The sequence below is a fragment of the Ostrea edulis genome, chromosome 2 (assembly GCF_947568905.1).
Source record: "Ostrea edulis chromosome 2, xbOstEdul1.1, whole genome shotgun sequence".
Lineage (NCBI taxonomy): Eukaryota > Metazoa > Mollusca > Bivalvia > Ostreida > Ostreidae > Ostrea > Ostrea edulis.
Window position 1 is genome coordinate 67,007,413 of NC_079165.1, and position 17,180 is coordinate 67,024,592.

A 17,180-nucleotide genomic window follows, 5' to 3' on the forward strand; every position below is an offset into this window, starting at 1 on the left:
TCAGTTCATCGTACACATTCTCCTTGTCAAAGCCAAGCTTGTGTAGCATACAGATCAGGAACCGGTCTTCCTCTTCCGTGTAATTCTTGCCTTTGTTTGTGCCATACTGAATTCTTAGCTGGTGGAATGGAGCTCTGTATCGGGCCATCTAAGATAATGTTAACAAGATATAAGTATTTTTGTTGCATTCTTTAGCTCTTAAATAATATATGAAATGCAAATAGTTGTCATTTCCTCATTCTACTCCCTGTACCTTGGCATCTAATGCTTTTTTTATGCTGATCCTGCGTTGAATCTTGGCTTCCCCACGCTCGATCTGAGCCATGATTTTCTCGATGTCAGTCAGTTCGTTACATCGATCCCAAAACACACCCGAGTATTCCATAACTTCCTCTGGTGTTTTCCCTTCTACATCTCGGGCAATGCTATCCAAGTCATCCCGACCGTACTTCTCATTGGCTTTGATGAACTGATTGAAGTCTCTTTTACTCCAGTTCGTAAATCCCTGTTCAATATAAAATAAAATGTGTGTAATATATATATATATACACACACACACACACACACACATTGTATTATGAAACAAGAAGAGAATAAAATGAAAGATGTGGAGATATTATTGATTTGAATATATCATAATCCAATCGAAAGTCAATTTCCTTTCCTGGACTCTTTTGACCAACCCACCTCTTTGAGAAGCTCTTCCTTTTCTGTTAACTCCTCCTCTGTCAAAATCTCTGCTTCGTCAATCTTACTTTGTTCCTCTTTCCTCACTCTCTCAGCATCAGCACCAAGGTCAGTATTCTTAGGCACCTGTCACATAAAAGCATTTGTGAGAAAAGAACTTCAAAATTATTACAAAATTAGATTTAAAACCGTACTGATGAAAGTATTTTGACATTTCTGTTGACTCATAATGCAAACTTATATCTTCTCTACATTCATGTATATGTACATCTAGTTTGTATTCCAAGTTTTCTGCTTAGTAAGGAATATCTATTTAGATACTGCATACAGCCTGGTATGTATTTTCAATGCAGTTTGGGGATTGTTACACAGTTGACCAAATCATGAAATTAAAACTACAATTACTAGTTATTCTTTTCATGAAGAGTGGGCATAAAAAGCATGAATTCAGTGTGAAATTGACTCAATCAAAAAACTGAACAAATAATCAGAAACAAAGCTGTATGCAGGACAAAAAGTCCCATACACCCCATACACTGTAGGTACAAAAGCTGAGTTGTCTATTGTACATATCAAACAAATGAATAGAGAAATATGGCATCTGTGTGTAGATAGAAATGATGACTTAAAAAATGTCTAAAGATTACAACATGCAACACAACCTTTTTAAAAAAAAATTCCCTTTAACAACCTTAGAAGTGGTCCTGTAAGTAGACTTGTCCTAATGGGATTAATACCACCCACTTCTCAATTAAGTGGGAAGTATTCAAAATACAACACATCAGAATGTCACATTCATACAAAAATCTGACCAAAAGCAACCACTCTGCCAAGTTACCAGAGGATACTTTGTGATGTGTTTGGTTAAAATCGGCCAGTACTTCTGGACAAAAAGTGAAAAGTTCCTAAAAATTGACATGAAAGTCTCAGTTCAGTTTTAGAAAAAATACTATGGTAGTTTAACAAGAAAACTTTGGTTTCAAATCTCTGACACATACCCTGTACCCTATAGACTTTCTGAAGTAATAGATTTCTTTGTCAAGTAATTCAAACAAACGTGGAGGGAAAAACTGGAAATCTTGTACATTTGGCTGTTTTGGAGGTCTTGGAGCCTGAAATAAAGATGGATTGCTTGATCATCTGTTGATTACATTCGTTTTAAAATAAATAGAACATGTACATTTTACAATATAATATCATTTCGAATCAATTTCCAATCTAAAAATCAAACTTGACCATTTTCAAATTGTGGTAATTAACTTTAGAAAAACAGTATAACATCGTATTCGACAATGTACCACACTTGTTTACAACAGCCTTGGAGAGTATTTAGTGCCTACCTTGGGAGCTTTAGGTTCGCTGACGCGTAGAGCCTCCCGGAAGTAAGCATCCACAGCATAATTGGCTTTCCTTTCTCGCTTGGGTGGCTCGATCCAGAGACCTACACCCTTGTGTTTTTCTCTGTAATCTTGGCCTTCAAATTGGTACACACTGCCACCTTCTGCTGTATCCATGGTGAATGACCGGAGAGAACTTTCACCTAGATTGTCATATTTGGCCTTCATTTCTTCTGTCTGTAGAGATAAAAGTAATGCAAGAATGGTCATCTTAAAACACATCTACATCACTGGATTTGATTTTTAAAAATCAATGTATGCACCCAGGGGTGCATGAGCCGAGTTGCATGGGATACATTGTAAAGTCAGGAATGATGTGGCATATTTATAATTGTGAAGAACTAATTTCAGTTTTAAACTTTTCGAGTTACTGTCCAGAAACCATATTTGTCTGAAGTTTTCAATCTATTTTCAGTCACTGTGATCTTGACCTTTTTTCTTTTTTCTCCAAAATCAATAGGGGCCTTGCTTTGCTGGTATCCAACAATATATCCAAGTTTCATTTGATTCAAATTAAAAAAAATTCGAGTTATCCTCCAGAAACCAAAATTTTTGGGAATTTTTAATTTATTTTCGGTATCTGTGACCTTGACCTTTGACCTATTTTCTCCAAATTCAATAGGAGTCTTCCTTTCCTGGTACATAACAATATCTTTAAGTATCATTTAATTCGGATTTAAACTTTCTGAATTATCATCCAGAAACCAAATATTTCTGAAATTTTCATTCTATAATCGGTCACTGTGACCTTGACCTTTGACCTATTTTCTCCAAAATCAATAGGGGTCTTCCTTACCTGGTACCCATCAATATTTCTAAGTTTCATTTGATTCGGATTTAAACTTTCTGAGTTATCATCCGGAAACCAAACATTTCTGAAATTTTCATTCTATATTCGGTCAATGTGACCTTGACCGTTGACCTATTTTCTCCAAAATCAATAGAGGTCTTCCTTACCTGGTACCCAACAATATATCAAAGTTTCATTTGATTAGATTGTAAACTTTTCGAGTTATCATCCGGAAACCAATTGTTGACGCCCAACCGCCCGTATCACCAAACCAATAGCCGAGTTCAACTTCGTTGCAACTCGGCTAAAAATGGGTAAATCATTCTGATGATGTCAGTCAATCAGTCTATGATTGCCAACATCATTCCATAGCTCATACAGAATCTTCAAAACCAAGATCCCTAGTTTTAAAAGATGCAATCCACATTTAACTATACATAAAAGTGATGTGACATACAAGCTGAAGCTTGACAATTAACAAGAGATAGTTTTAAGGTCATTGATAACTATCAGGATAAATATTACTCATTTCAAGATCCATAAATTATAAGAACCTATCAATATATCTGCAACTAAAATGTATGTCAGTTCAAAAATACTGTTCAAACATGTAAAATGTATGTATGAAGTTTAAAAAAAGAAAAGTTCAAGAACTATTTGAAGATTTCTAAAGGTTTCCAGGCTTTTTTCCCCTTTTCTTTAGATAAAATCTTGCAAAGCTAAAGACTTTTTCTGGATCTGGGTAACCATGGTCAAAAAATGGAATTTTTATAAACACATTTCTCCTTACCCGCTTCTCTCCATTCTCAACAATGTGATCAATGTCTTCTTCTGTGATTTCGCTGTCTTTGGAGGCAAACACATGACTGGCACCGTGTCGGATCATGCTCAACACTTCGTCTTTACCAAGCTTGTTTGTATTTGGATCTACCAATCGGCCTATGGTGAAAAAATAACAGAAACTATAGAAACACAATCAAAGATTACATGTGACTTTCCAACACTTCAAACATTAAGTGTTGCTATTAAACAATTATCAGTTCTCTTTTCTTTGAGGTTCTTCTGGTTTATATTAAAGACTTTTACACCGACATCATCCTACCTTGTTGAATGACAATGTTATCCAACCGCAGCTTTGTTTCTGCCTTTTCCACAATTCTTTCTTCAACAGTGTTTTCTGTAATAAACCGATATACCATCACCTGTTTCTTCTGACCAATACGATGGGCACGATCCTAAAAAACATACAAAAAACATTTCTTTTATAGCTACCTTGAAAATACACCCAGAGAGAGTGTTCGTTCTGATATCATCAACTTCCATGTTTTCACTCAATTTCCTGTCATTGGACCCTAAATCTATGTGACGTTTTACTGAACAAAGATGAAATTCAGCCATCATTAAATAACATTCAAATTGCATGTAATACATGAACATAATCTATATGTTGCCACAAAAGGTGGTCCTGTACTAACCATGGCCTGTAAATCAACCTGTGGATTCCAGTCTGAGTCATAGATGATGACGATGTCTGCTGTTGCCAGATTAATACCTAACCCTCCAGCTCTTGTGCTGAGCATAAAGACAAATTTGGAACTGTTCGGCATGTTGAATTCATTAATGAAATTCTGAAATATAATAGGAATTGTCAGATCATTTGAGATGGTTCAGAATTAACTACAGTTGACTTCCAATAACTTGAAAGTTCAAGATAGAGCTGATCAAGTTAAAATCTGGAAATTAAAGGTCTGACCATTAAGGTTCAGATTTTATTGTAACCGATTTGCATATTTACAACATCCTGGGATTGTTCTGACACTTTTACTTTAATAAAAGTTCATATTTTTAGGTACTTGACTTGACTTCAACAACACAGAACTTTAATTTTCCATAAATAATTCAAGCTACATATATGTACATATTTCTTATAAATAACAAAGTTTCGGTCACTGTCTACACAGAGCAGTATTGTCACAATTTCTAGTCGCTTTACACAAAGCACAAATCAGGGTTTGACACTAGCAGTGGACCAGAGGGCCAAGACCATCTTTAAACAGAAAGTCCACCTGAAATTGCCAGTACAATCAAGTAAACTGGTCTTAAATCAAACTATTGAGGAAGAAACAAAGGAAGATCATAATCTACATGTATTTTGTTATTTATTAGTTATCTTCTTAATGCTTTATTTACATGTCATTTGTTATTTATTAGTTATCTTCTTAATGCTTTAAGCTGGTACTGTCATTGATTACGAGTACAAGTACCGTCTAATCCACTTTACTTAATCTTGAAATCAAGGACAGGTAAGGAGTTGTTGAAGGAAGGTTGTGACAAGAAAATTCTGCTTGTTTATCATTATCGGTCACCTGAGTATTAGAAGAAAGTATCACTAGCCCTAACCGCTATGAAATGTATAATAATTTTCTTGTTCTGCATACCTAAATTATATTATTATACCTCAGTATGAGAATTCTATGCAACGCGTAATCTGATTGGTCTAAAGAGTCACATGCCAAGGATGATAAAACTTCATATCTCCCTCTCAAACATCATATCTCCCCATCACATTTACCCCTTGGGCAACCTCGTGCATTTTCCATATATTTTACGACAAGGTAGACGTAGTTTATTGTGACGTCACAATAAGTCCGAGTCATTGTACTTTCATAGTTCATAAGGCACAAAATATGCGGGTCACTGATACACAGTTAAATCAGAAATTCAAAGTAGGTTAAATATTATTATGTATAATTTTGAATATATATAAATATTATTATGTATAAATATATATATATATATAAAGGTTAGAGGAATGCCATGAACTTTTGGATCAACCCTCATATGGCCTTATCCCTGTTCTCCATACCTTAAAACATTGAAAGCTGGTAGAAATTGGATTATATTACCTTGATCCAAGGTTAAAGTGATTGAAGGGAGAAATTGATCTGCATTTTATTCCATATAAAGAATGTACTCATTAAAGCTGTCACGGTTAGGAAATTTTTCGGTTCTGTTCAGGAAACAAAACCTCGGCTTTCAGTTTTTTCGGTTTGGTTTTATTTTGAGTGATGAATTCAAATAACTTAATGATTTCAAGAATAATGTGGATCCTCAAGTATTTATTTTTCAGTACAAATGCAAACATCAATTTCTAATGCATTTTATTCAACAAAACAACGATCAATAAGTAATACTCAATTAAAGTCAACGTTATGTACAATAAAGCAGGTAACATAACATAAGGTAACAGTTTTTATGATAATTTAGCTGTAAATGAGGTACTGTAAATTTAGACCTATGCATGGCATTTACAGTCGTAGAAGTAAGAATTTTTTAACATGCTAACACCTCCTGCAACATGGGACCTCAGTTTTTAAAGTCTTATCCGAAAGACCTGTGATTCTCACGACTAAATGCCGGGTGTTTGGCGAAGGAGCAATCACCACGTATGTTTATGTCTCGGGTTTGAGTGGGGCTCAAACTCACTACCTCACGGTCACGAAGTGAACGCTCTACCATAGAGCTACTGCGATCCTTTAACTTGCAGTTTGCAGACTGTGGTGGCTTTGTAAACAACTTCTGACTCTCCCTTTCTTAGAAAATGAAGTATTCCCACCCTGCGATTGCTTTCTAAATGTTGCCATGTTTCGTTTTACTATTACCGATGTTACATGGAATTTTATTGGTTAGAATAGCATTGATGACAATATCGAGCCAATCATGGCACGTGTAGCAAACAAAATGGGATATGGTACAACGTAAACAAAACCGAACTCCAGAAAATACAAATCGAACCGAATGTGTTTTTACCACAGTTAACCAACTTTTCGGTTAACCGTGACAGCACTAGTACTCATATGATTTAGAAGCTAGGACTGGCTAAACTTTAAACCTGGATGAGAGCGACAGTATCACAAGCCATCATCTGTCCAGTGGAACTATTCCCTCCTTCACAGACATGTACTTGATATGTCTGGTGTCACATGATCTGTATGATACCATGTACAACTTACCGTCCTGTCCACGTGAGGCGTCTGACCGTCCAGTCGACAGTAGTTATATTGCTTCCAGTGGCAGTAATCCTCCAGAATGTCCAACATCCTTGTCATCTGACTGAAGATCAGGACTCTAGAATCTGTCATAACAACAAAAATACATTGTTCCAACTAAAACAGATGTACAGAAATGCCGGCCTGCTAGCATCAAATGTTATCTACTTTCATGTGCCACCACATCTTGACACATGTACATGCACTTTCAGCATTCACATAAATCCACCACCAGGAATACTTGTTGATACTTCTTATACAAAGAGAACGCTTACCCTGGGCCTGAAGTTTTGGCAGGAGTTTGTCCAGGATGGCCATTTTACCGCTGTTTTCATAGAGATGTTTGTCAGTGGTGTATGGAGGACCTGTAATGAAAATACAATCATACTTACTGGAATGGTTGTGTCCCACTACCTCCATATTTTTTAATTCAAAATTTAATTCACTGCATGTACAGGTGACTCTTGATAACTCGAAGTTCAAGGGACTTTGATCAAACTTCCAAGAAATCGAGAGTTCAAAATTCGGAAATTGAAGGTCCGACCACATGGTTCAGATTTTACAGTAACCGGAAATGTTTACCAACAAGATCATATCATTTTGACATGTTTTCCTTCATATTTGTCAGGTAGTTAATTTGATATCAAAATAAAGGATCTTATTTTGCATTGATAAAAAGATTTCAAACATTCAGAGTTGATATATTTATTTGTTCTTTAATCATGCTAAGATAGGCGTACAAAGTTGAGTTCCGATGAAGCTAACTAAACAGAGCACAATGTTATGTGGCTTTACACAAAACAAAAATTTTAACAAATGAGTAAAACAATGTTTTAGAGTAACTTTACACAAAGAACAAACTCCAGAAATTTAACAGTCTGTAGATCTCTAAATTAATGTCTAAAACTTATGATCTCCTTGTCAAGTCAAAACAAATTATAGTTTTTAATTATTCATTGTCAGATTATATATAAATTTAATCATCACAAGACCCCAGTGTAAGGTGTAAATTGACCAATTAGCCAATTACAGTATATACTCAAATGTGTCACCTCCACAAAGAAGCACAGGTGATGTTTCATCTATGTAAACACCTAATTACCACAACCACACTATCCTCCTGCATTCAACAAAATCCAGGTAAGGTCCAAGTGGAAACTAATACATGATTGGGTAATGGTGGGTATTCCCTACCACCCCTTCGAGAGATTGAGAGTGAAAAACAATGAAATATGTTTTATAGGACCCAACTTCACTTCGAAAGATTGAGAACTTCAACAAGAGATCGAACATTCGAGAGATGGATACTAAATTTGTTTGTTATATAGAGAAAAACATCGCGACCATGATTTCACTTTGAGAGACCAAAAACTTTGAGAAATCGAAGTTCGAGCCATCGAGAGTCACCTGTACATGTATTTCTCACTTTTAACAAAGTTCATTTGACTAACACAAAGTATTTCATTGATATCATGATTTAAAAAAAGAACAAGATGTGTTTGTGAAATACAAATGCCCCCGTTAATGGCCAATTCCAAAAATGGCCAAGGTCACAAGGACAAATATCTTTACACTAGTAGAAAGATCTGTCACAAGAAATGCTCATATGCAATATGAAAGCTCTAATATTTATCATTTAGAAGTTATGACCAATGTCAATTTTTTTTTAAATTAGGTCAGACTCAAAGGTCAACAATTTTGTTACCCACGGAAAGGTCTTGTCACAAGGAATACTCATGTGAAATATCAAAACTCTAGTCTCTAGTACTGTTCAAAAGTTATTAGCAAGTTTCAGACAGAATGACAGACAGGACAAAAACAATATCCCCCCCCCCCCCCCCCCCCCCCCCCCCGATCTTGAGGGCATAAAAAGACAGAGCCTCAGGTGGCACAACATTTATTTTAATAAACAGAATTGGTTCTGCTCTGTCAAACAGAAAATTTATCTTGATAAAATAGAACCTGGTTCTGCTCCGTCAAACAGGTAAGGGTGGTTGGCACACTTCCTAAGCTGCATCAGGATGTTCAGCAGTCTCATTTTATCCGATTTTCCAGCTCCATTGACTACATCGATATCTTTCATCAGAATCCTCGTGTACCTGTAACAAGTTTCTTCTGAAAATATCTGCCTCACTGAACTGAACTCGATCATTGCCAACAGCTTAACATTCTCCAACTTACCATTCCCTCTGCATTTTACTGAGACCAACAAAGATCTTGATTTCCTTTTTGGGCAAGAGAGCTTTCTCCACGTCAGATTTAATACGTCTTAAAAGGAAAGGTCTCAGTACCTGGACATGCAAAAGTTAATTAATTAAGTACATGTATTCCATGGAGAGTTTTGGATACACATATGGTGTTTTTTAATGGGAATAGGGCCTTATTTTGGCCTAAGAGGATCCCTAGAAAAAAATTATTGGTATACCATGCATTTCCAAACAATATCATGTAAAGAGAGTAGATTACTTGCACTGAAACCAGCAATTCAACTACATCTACCAATACGTATATATGCCGATTAATGGCCTTGGAAGACGGTATATACATGTAAATGAATAGAGTAAACTTGCTGATTTTTAAAAAATTTGTTTTCTGACCTTGGGGTTTAAAAGATTCCTGCTCACAGGTACAAACTGTGCAAATGAAGTTCAAAAAACCTGCCAAATACTTCTACTTACAGCATGCAGTCTTTCCACTAAAGCTGTGTCACCAAAACAACTGTTTGTATTAAACCACGAGTCAAAGTCCTGTAATTAACATCATCAAAATGTAATAAAATCATCACTTTTCTCATGACATATGCACAATACAAATCCAATCTTTTGAGTAATATACATGTACGAACATATTTTCCATGGCTGTTTTTCAACATTCTCCATATATTTCACAAAACACGAGCATTACCTCTGAGGAGTTGAAGACATCTGGTAGAAGAAAGTTCAGCAGTGCCCATAACTCGTGTAGGTTGTTCTGTAGAGGTGTTCCAGTCAATAGTAATCTATTTGTTGATTTGAATTCTCTGACAATTTCTGACAGCTGAAAACATAGCATAGACAGACAAGTGTTAAACACAGTATTCACATGCAACATACTGAAAGTTGTAATTCTCTTGAAATACACGTAGATACCACTGTACATGTACGTATTTGTGCATATATTACAAAGATCTACCATATTGCTATTTCACTGTCTTGACTTGCACATCTAGTTGCTAAATAATGCTATCATATTTATCACTTACCTCTGCACTGCTAAATAATGCTATCATAATATTTATTGCTTACCTTTGATTTTTCATTCTTGATTCTGTGAGCTTCATCAATCACAACGTAACGCCAATTAAACTTCTTGAACACCGATTTCTCTCTGATGCACATTTCATAAGATGTAATACAGACATCCCATTCCCCAGGCATCATCACATCCCTGATGAAGGCAGTCTAACAAGAAAAAAGTACTACATGTACACCCAACAAGTCATTTCCAGTCCTAAAATCTAAAAATTCTCCCACTTCTCAGAAATTCTGTGATTTCCATGTTGAAATAGTCAGAAACAAAACATTCACTTTCCCTGTACTGAATTCTAATTTGGAATATGTCAATACTGAAGTTAGTGATATCTTAGTGTTGTAAAATTGCAGGAAAATAGACACTTTTATCATTTATTAAGTTCTAAAAAAGGATCCGTTGATCAACTTTAAAATGAGATATGCTATAAATGATATATAATATAATATTCAAACTGTGAAAATATCTATTTCCTTGATGCCTGTGCACAATATCTATCATGCAAAGATTTCCTTTCCAGGGTTGTCACTAGAAATATTGAAGACGAGTCTCGGACTCGTGGTTTATAAGCAGCTTGAGTCCCATGGATATCTAATGAGTCTTTTTTATATAAGATAATTAAAATGGAAGCAGTACAAAACGTATCAATTTTAAGATTTATTTTTAATCATTCGCGACTTGGCCTCGGACAACTTATTGTCCACACCAACAGAATTATTTCCCCGAATCTCCTATCATCACAACACAATATTAAAACAGCATTTTGATCAAATTATTATTGCGATAAAATAGATGCGTACTAGTTTCGTTTGCCGACGATCTGAAAAACATACCAAAGTTTACAAACTACCGTTACTATGCTACTTTCGATTCCAATAAAAATTACTACCGGAAGACAAACATTTATATTTTTATATAGATCCCGATTTGTAAAACAAACAAATAAATTAATAGGGGTAAATAACTGCCAGTGGCAAAACCTTCTTCATTTTGCATGTTATCTAGTTATCTTTTGTATATTATATTCTAATACGCACCTAATTGACTGATGCTAAACAAACAAGTCGGATTGGGACACTGAACTTGGTGGTATTATTTTGGTTCACTAAAGCATAACATTTTACCTAAATTTTTCCTACTATCAGTTTTAATTGATACACAATATCAGGGCTTCTAAAAAAAATTATGATTTTTACACAGAGTCTTTGACCGTCACTGACATGTCCGCGGGACTCGCCATATCAGACAAACTTGCATCCCAAATGAATTTTCTGCAGCTAGGACGTAGATTCTTGTGTTAGTGACAACCCTGCCTTTCCACCAATTTTGATTATTTTATTGCAAGAGTTCGAAAAAAATTCTCTGTCGGGCATTTGGACTGACTATCTATCACTTGAAGTTTGTCAGCCCAGACAGATTTCTGTCAGTCCAAAACATTTTCAATAACAAACATGAAATGGTTGATTGATTGTATCTTGCTTAATGTCTCACTTAAGAATTTTTCACTCATATGGAGACGTCACCAAGACTGGTGAAGGGCTTCAAATTTAGGCCTATGCTTGGCGCTTACGGCCATTGAGCAGTGAGGGTTCTTTAGCGTGCCACACCTACTGTGACACGGGTCATCCGTTTTTAAGGTCATCTCCGAGGACCCATGACATTCACATCTGATGCAGAGCGTTTGGCGATGGAACTGTCACTACCTGTTTTAACAACTTGGGTGTGTCGCGGCCGGGATTCGAACACCGGGCCTTCCGCATGCGGGGCGAACGCTCTAACCTCTCGGCCACCGCGGCGGTGGTCATTGAATCTTATTAATACATTTCCTTCACAAGGTCCATCTCCAATACAAATATTCAAATTCTTAATGACTGTTTGAGTATCAAACTTTATACCTGGTTTTGCGCCAATGACAATTTCTATACGTACCACACTAGTAATTGTCCAATTAAAATGAATTTTCATTCGCCGTTTTCTCATTTCCTTTTGTCAATTTCTTTTTAATTTTCGTATCTCTGATTAGGAAATTTTGTGTAACTTGTAGAAAATAATCAATTGTTTACAAAGGAAATAGCTGATGTTGGTAGCTGAGGATACTTCCTGAGGTGTACTGTTTACATTGAAATTGAAGGTAAGTCTTGTTTGCAGGTAAAAAAAAACCTGAACATGTTTAATGATCAATTGTTTGGCATTTGCTTACATATGATGTTTAGAAAAGTGTTTAACAGATTATGTATTAGTGGGTTTTAGAGAATTTGAATGAAATTTAGTCGGATTTATAAAGGTTGTTCTGTCGACACCTACCGGTCATTTGGACTGACACAGAAACTGAATTAATCGGACATTGAATGTTTTTATCGAACTTGCCAACAGGACCAAAAGATTTCAAGAACTCTGTATCGTATAAAAGACATACATGTATTTGTGAAATCATACTCTTTATGAAAATGGAACAATTATAACTCAGAATGTTTTAAATCTATTAAAAATTAAAATTCACCTGACAAAAAACATAGCCCAATTCAATCTACACCCTAAAACGAATCTGCATTTCTCATGTGTGCACATCTTTAAGATCACTTCATAAATTTTTATAAAACATCGTATTAAGTTTTGCCAATACAGATCTTAATTGATATTAAACATACATCAACAAATGCTTGTACACAGTTGGAATTATAATTTTTGTTTCTACACACTTACTCTTTCATCTTGATTTCCAATCAGACAGACTGCCCTTATTGATGGACACCAGCGTTCGAACTCTGTCTCCCAGTTAGCCAGTGTGGACTTGGGACAGATGACCAGATGAGGAGAAGGAATGTGCCTGTAGTGCTTCATGTATCCAAGTAGAGATATGGTTTGTAGAGTTTTACCCAGACCCTAGAACAAACAAAACTGCTGTAAGACAATGAAGTCCAAATCTGCATGCAGACAAACCTATCCTCAAGTGCCACTTTCAGACCAACAGAAAGGGGCTACATATGACAAAGTCTCTGGTTACAAGTTGAAAGTCTTATGAATAATGTATACATTAGGATTCAAATGTATTTTTTTTTTATTATCACAATCAATTTTTATCTGGTACCAAATAAATTTAAAGACAAAAAAGAAATTACTGACAATTTAAAGAATTATTCAGTGATTTGCAACAAGTTATGTCCATGTCTTGACTTATGTGAATTCAAGAGCAAACTGTACTAAATATTTCCCCTTCTTTTGAACTGAAGCCATGATTCTCTTATGTGCCAATGTAATGAACAGCATAAGTGGAACTTTTAGCGAGACACAAATTTAGCGATTTTTTAAAAAAACATGTGTATATACATATGTATAGATAAGATTTAGCAAGAGCTAATTTTCGCGACTTAATAATTCCAAGAAAGAGAACTGTTACCTACAATACAGAAGAAATTGTTAGCGATATTTAATTTTTAACGATCTCAATACCCTCGCTAATAATGCCAAAATTTGAATTTATGCAATACAATGCACTCTGTATAAACATCAAAAATCATTTCAGAGAGTAATTCAAGATTTATGAAAAAACTATTCATAAAGCATGTAAATTTAACGACACCTTACAAGGGATTGTTTCTTGAAAATATCAGAGCATTTCTGCTTTGAAGTTTTATGACTAAGAACATAACATTTATTTTTCGAACAAACAATTATAACCAAAAGTCTACATCAGTTTCTAGTACGAATCAAACCCACTCTTAACAAGTAGATATTCTCTGTCATTAGCAATCTCTGGTTGTTCAATGTTGACTACCAATGTGTAAACCCATTACCCACTAGGCATTTATAACACACTACAAAACATGAATCAAGAGAAAGTCACTCCACCAAATCTATTTCTGGTGTACAGTGTATCAGGATTGACTAAATTGAGATCACGGCATCTACATGTAGTTTTAAATTGTGACACACATATACCCCAACATCAACTGACAAGGGCTGATGATTCTAGGCCTCATAATATCAAAGTAATGGGCCAGACTAGGTTTTACTATATTACAAAGTAGATGAAAATTCAGTGATTTTTCGTTGAATACTTTAACCTACACATGTATCAACAAAATATTACCATTTCATCAGCCAGGATGCCATTAATTCCATTTTCATATAAGGATATCATCCAATTTAACCCACGTATCTGATAATCCCTCATGTCTCCAGACTTGATATCTGCCAAAAAAATAGAATCTCAATAGCAAAGCAGAAAACTATCATTCTCAAATCTAATATTACTGATAACTGATATCAGAAAACAATAAAATTCACAGAGCTGGGTTTTTCTCTTTTATGGAATATTATATAGTAAGGGGTGTAACAAAATACCGGTATACTGCAATACACAATCGAATGAAAATTGTATACAGGTGCAGCACTTGACACTTTTATCATTTAATGTTTGTTTGAATCATATCTGATAGATTCTAATGAAAAATAGGTACTGATGACAGTAGTGTCAAAAGGCAAGGGGTCATTGAGGTCTTACAAAACAATTCCTCACTTACAGCGGTGGTGTTACAACACAAATGGTTTTACAAGACAAGTGGTCACACAGCAGAAAAAGTTGGAACTGTTATCATATCAATCATTGGTCATGAATTTTACTGAAAATAATATGTACAGTGTATCTTGACTTCTGCAAATAAATTGATTCTTACATGAAGGGTTTGTCTCGAATCTGAATGAAGCGGAGTTAGCCTTTTTGCTTTCTGACAACAATTCTTCATCTTCTTCCTGCTCTGTCCGTCTATGGCGATGACTGCAATGCACAGTATATGAGTAGTATGTTATACTTCTGTTACAGACACACTCTTATTTGGTGAAACTAACACATTGTTCTTATTTGGTGAAACTAACATACAAGTTTGAGACTTTATTGCCCTATCAAACACATGTAAGCATTAATTTTGAAATAGTTTGCTGGTATTTTGGGTTTTTATGTTTGTACACTGCATCCTTTCAGACTGTGAAGAACATGATGTTATTAAAATGATTAACCAATTAATGTGGCTACAACCAACTAATAAAGCTGTATCCTGGGGTAGACAAATAGCACAGCTCAACACCCAGAACAACTTTATCTCTAGAAACCAACTAATAAAGCTGTATCCTGGGGTAGACAAATAGCACCAGTTGCCCAACCCCCAGGACAACTTTATCTCTAGAAACCAACTAATAAAGCTGTATCCTGGGGTAGACAAATAGCACAGCCCAACACCCAGGACAACTTTATCTCTAGAAACTAACTAATAAAGCTGTATCCTGGGGTAGACAAACAGCACAGCCCAACACCCAGGACAACTTTATCTCTAGAAACTAACTAATAAAGCTGTATCCTGGGGTAGACAAACAGCACAGCCCAACACCCAGGACAACTTTATCTCTAGAGTCAGGGAGGTAAAGATGGTGTAATGATTACAAAATTTCATGTGATAGAAAGTCATGTGTAATTGAGAATTTTATCATGTAATTCCAATTGCATTTCAATTAAATAGTCTTAATTTACACTACACCTCAAAACCTATATTTTTCCTACCCTGTTTATTCTCCAATTTCCTTATAGTTAATTCAAATAAATGTTGTTTCAAGTAGACATTACAGAACTTATTGATGATTGGAACAAAATACTGTTATAAGAATTAATATGCATGCAGGGTTCGAAATTAACTTTTTCAAGCACTAGTCCATACGGACTAGTCACTGTTGATGTTCACTAGTCCGCAAAACATTTCACTAGTCCGTCCAGTACATCATATTAAATGATCTTCATTTTATTCAACAGTATTTAATGAAACCAAACACATCACAGTTGCAATCAATTTAATTTCTGACACGTACAGAATAAAGAGACCACCATATTTTATTTCGCATTCAAGATCTTCAGAAGCATACAATATTAAACTCCGAGTTAATCCTTTTATAAACATCCATAAGTGCGTTCGAGATCGACATTCCTGTTGTTTTGGTGCTCAGATCTTAGAGTCACAGGAGTTCGAAATTTTATCAATACAGTCAATAAAATTCACTCGATTGACCAAGTCATGAGCTATAGTGTTATGAACTACTGTGTTAGAGTCGCGAATGACGAGAACATGTGCGCACAAACGTGCATGTTCTCAGACCACACTACTTGCAATTCTTGCACCTAGAATATGTTCTCGTGATGTGTACTCGGCGTTCGGAATCGGCAGGAATTTGACACGGCGGTCTCGAATGCACTCCATGTGTTTGGAAGCTCAGAATGTCATAGTCACGCAAACACTTAACCATGCAGGTAATTAATCGACCATAAGTTCAAACATCTAAGAGACTCGGACAAATCTTGCTGAAATTCAAGATTGATTTCCGGATTTTCACTAGTCCGTACGGACTAGTGCTCTAGAGAGTTCACTAGTAAGACACGTTTTTTACTAGTCTCGGACTTACGGACACGAGTTAATTTCGAACCCTGTGCATGTACTGTATGCTATTAAATATATATCACATCTCCTTTGTTTGTGGATTATTATCCTTAAAATAAATACCATACATGTGATATGTACAGACTGTATATAAAATTTTACGCTTTTTCAACCCCATTCACACTGTCACACCTGTATACTAAAATTCAAATGAAATGATCAATTGTAAAGGTTTTCAGGTGTAGTCATGATTTCAACTCCATAGTTAATTCACTCCAATATTAAAGTCCATCCATGATTGTTTTGATTGCATTACATGTCACTACTTTTCACAATTTCAATGGTCCCAACCCCAGCCAAAAATTAGAGAATGCTGTTCTAAAGATGATTTCGAAACAGTTCTCCTAGCCAACTTTATATATCTGGTCCAAACAGCCATACTTTGAATAAATTTGAATCTTCATTACATATGGAAATTTTCCATCCTACTTCTGTTATTTCATAACTATCTTCCCTTGGAAGGGGACTTGGGCCGTCATTCAAATGAATT

General features: G+C 35.4%; 1 protein-coding gene across 2 annotated transcripts in view; it reads right to left on the reverse strand.

Annotated features, from left to right (window-relative positions):
• Nucleotides 1-17,180, reverse strand: part of LOC125678515 (SWI/SNF-related matrix-associated actin-dependent regulator of chromatin subfamily A member 5-like) — a 60,925-nt gene that overhangs the window by 838 nt on the left and 42,907 nt on the right. For both annotated transcript variants that reach the window (XM_056156988.1, XM_048917021.2), the window contains 18 exons: nt 14,888-14,988; nt 14,302-14,402; nt 12,915-13,094; nt 10,208-10,363; nt 9,828-9,959; nt 9,602-9,670; nt 9,105-9,214; nt 8,886-9,022; nt 7,199-7,288; nt 6,888-7,009; nt 4,350-4,502; nt 3,977-4,109; nt 3,665-3,813; nt 2,028-2,261; nt 1,686-1,799; nt 688-813; nt 254-505; nt 1-148 (listed from right to left, as the gene is read on the reverse strand). The exon at nt 1-148 is cut by the window's left edge and continues 65 nt beyond it. In XM_056156988.1, coding sequence (XP_056012963.1) covers nt 1-148; nt 254-505; nt 688-813; nt 1,686-1,799; nt 2,028-2,261; nt 3,665-3,813; nt 3,977-4,109; nt 4,350-4,502; nt 6,888-7,009; nt 7,199-7,288; nt 8,886-9,022; nt 9,105-9,214; nt 9,602-9,670; nt 9,828-9,959; nt 10,208-10,363; nt 12,915-13,094; nt 14,302-14,402; nt 14,888-14,988 — 2,507 coding nt within the window. The remainder of the gene's footprint in view (nt 149-253; nt 506-687; nt 814-1,685; nt 1,800-2,027; nt 2,262-3,664; nt 3,814-3,976; nt 4,110-4,349; nt 4,503-6,887; nt 7,010-7,198; nt 7,289-8,885; nt 9,023-9,104; nt 9,215-9,601; nt 9,671-9,827; nt 9,960-10,207; nt 10,364-12,914; nt 13,095-14,301; nt 14,403-14,887; nt 14,989-17,180) is intronic.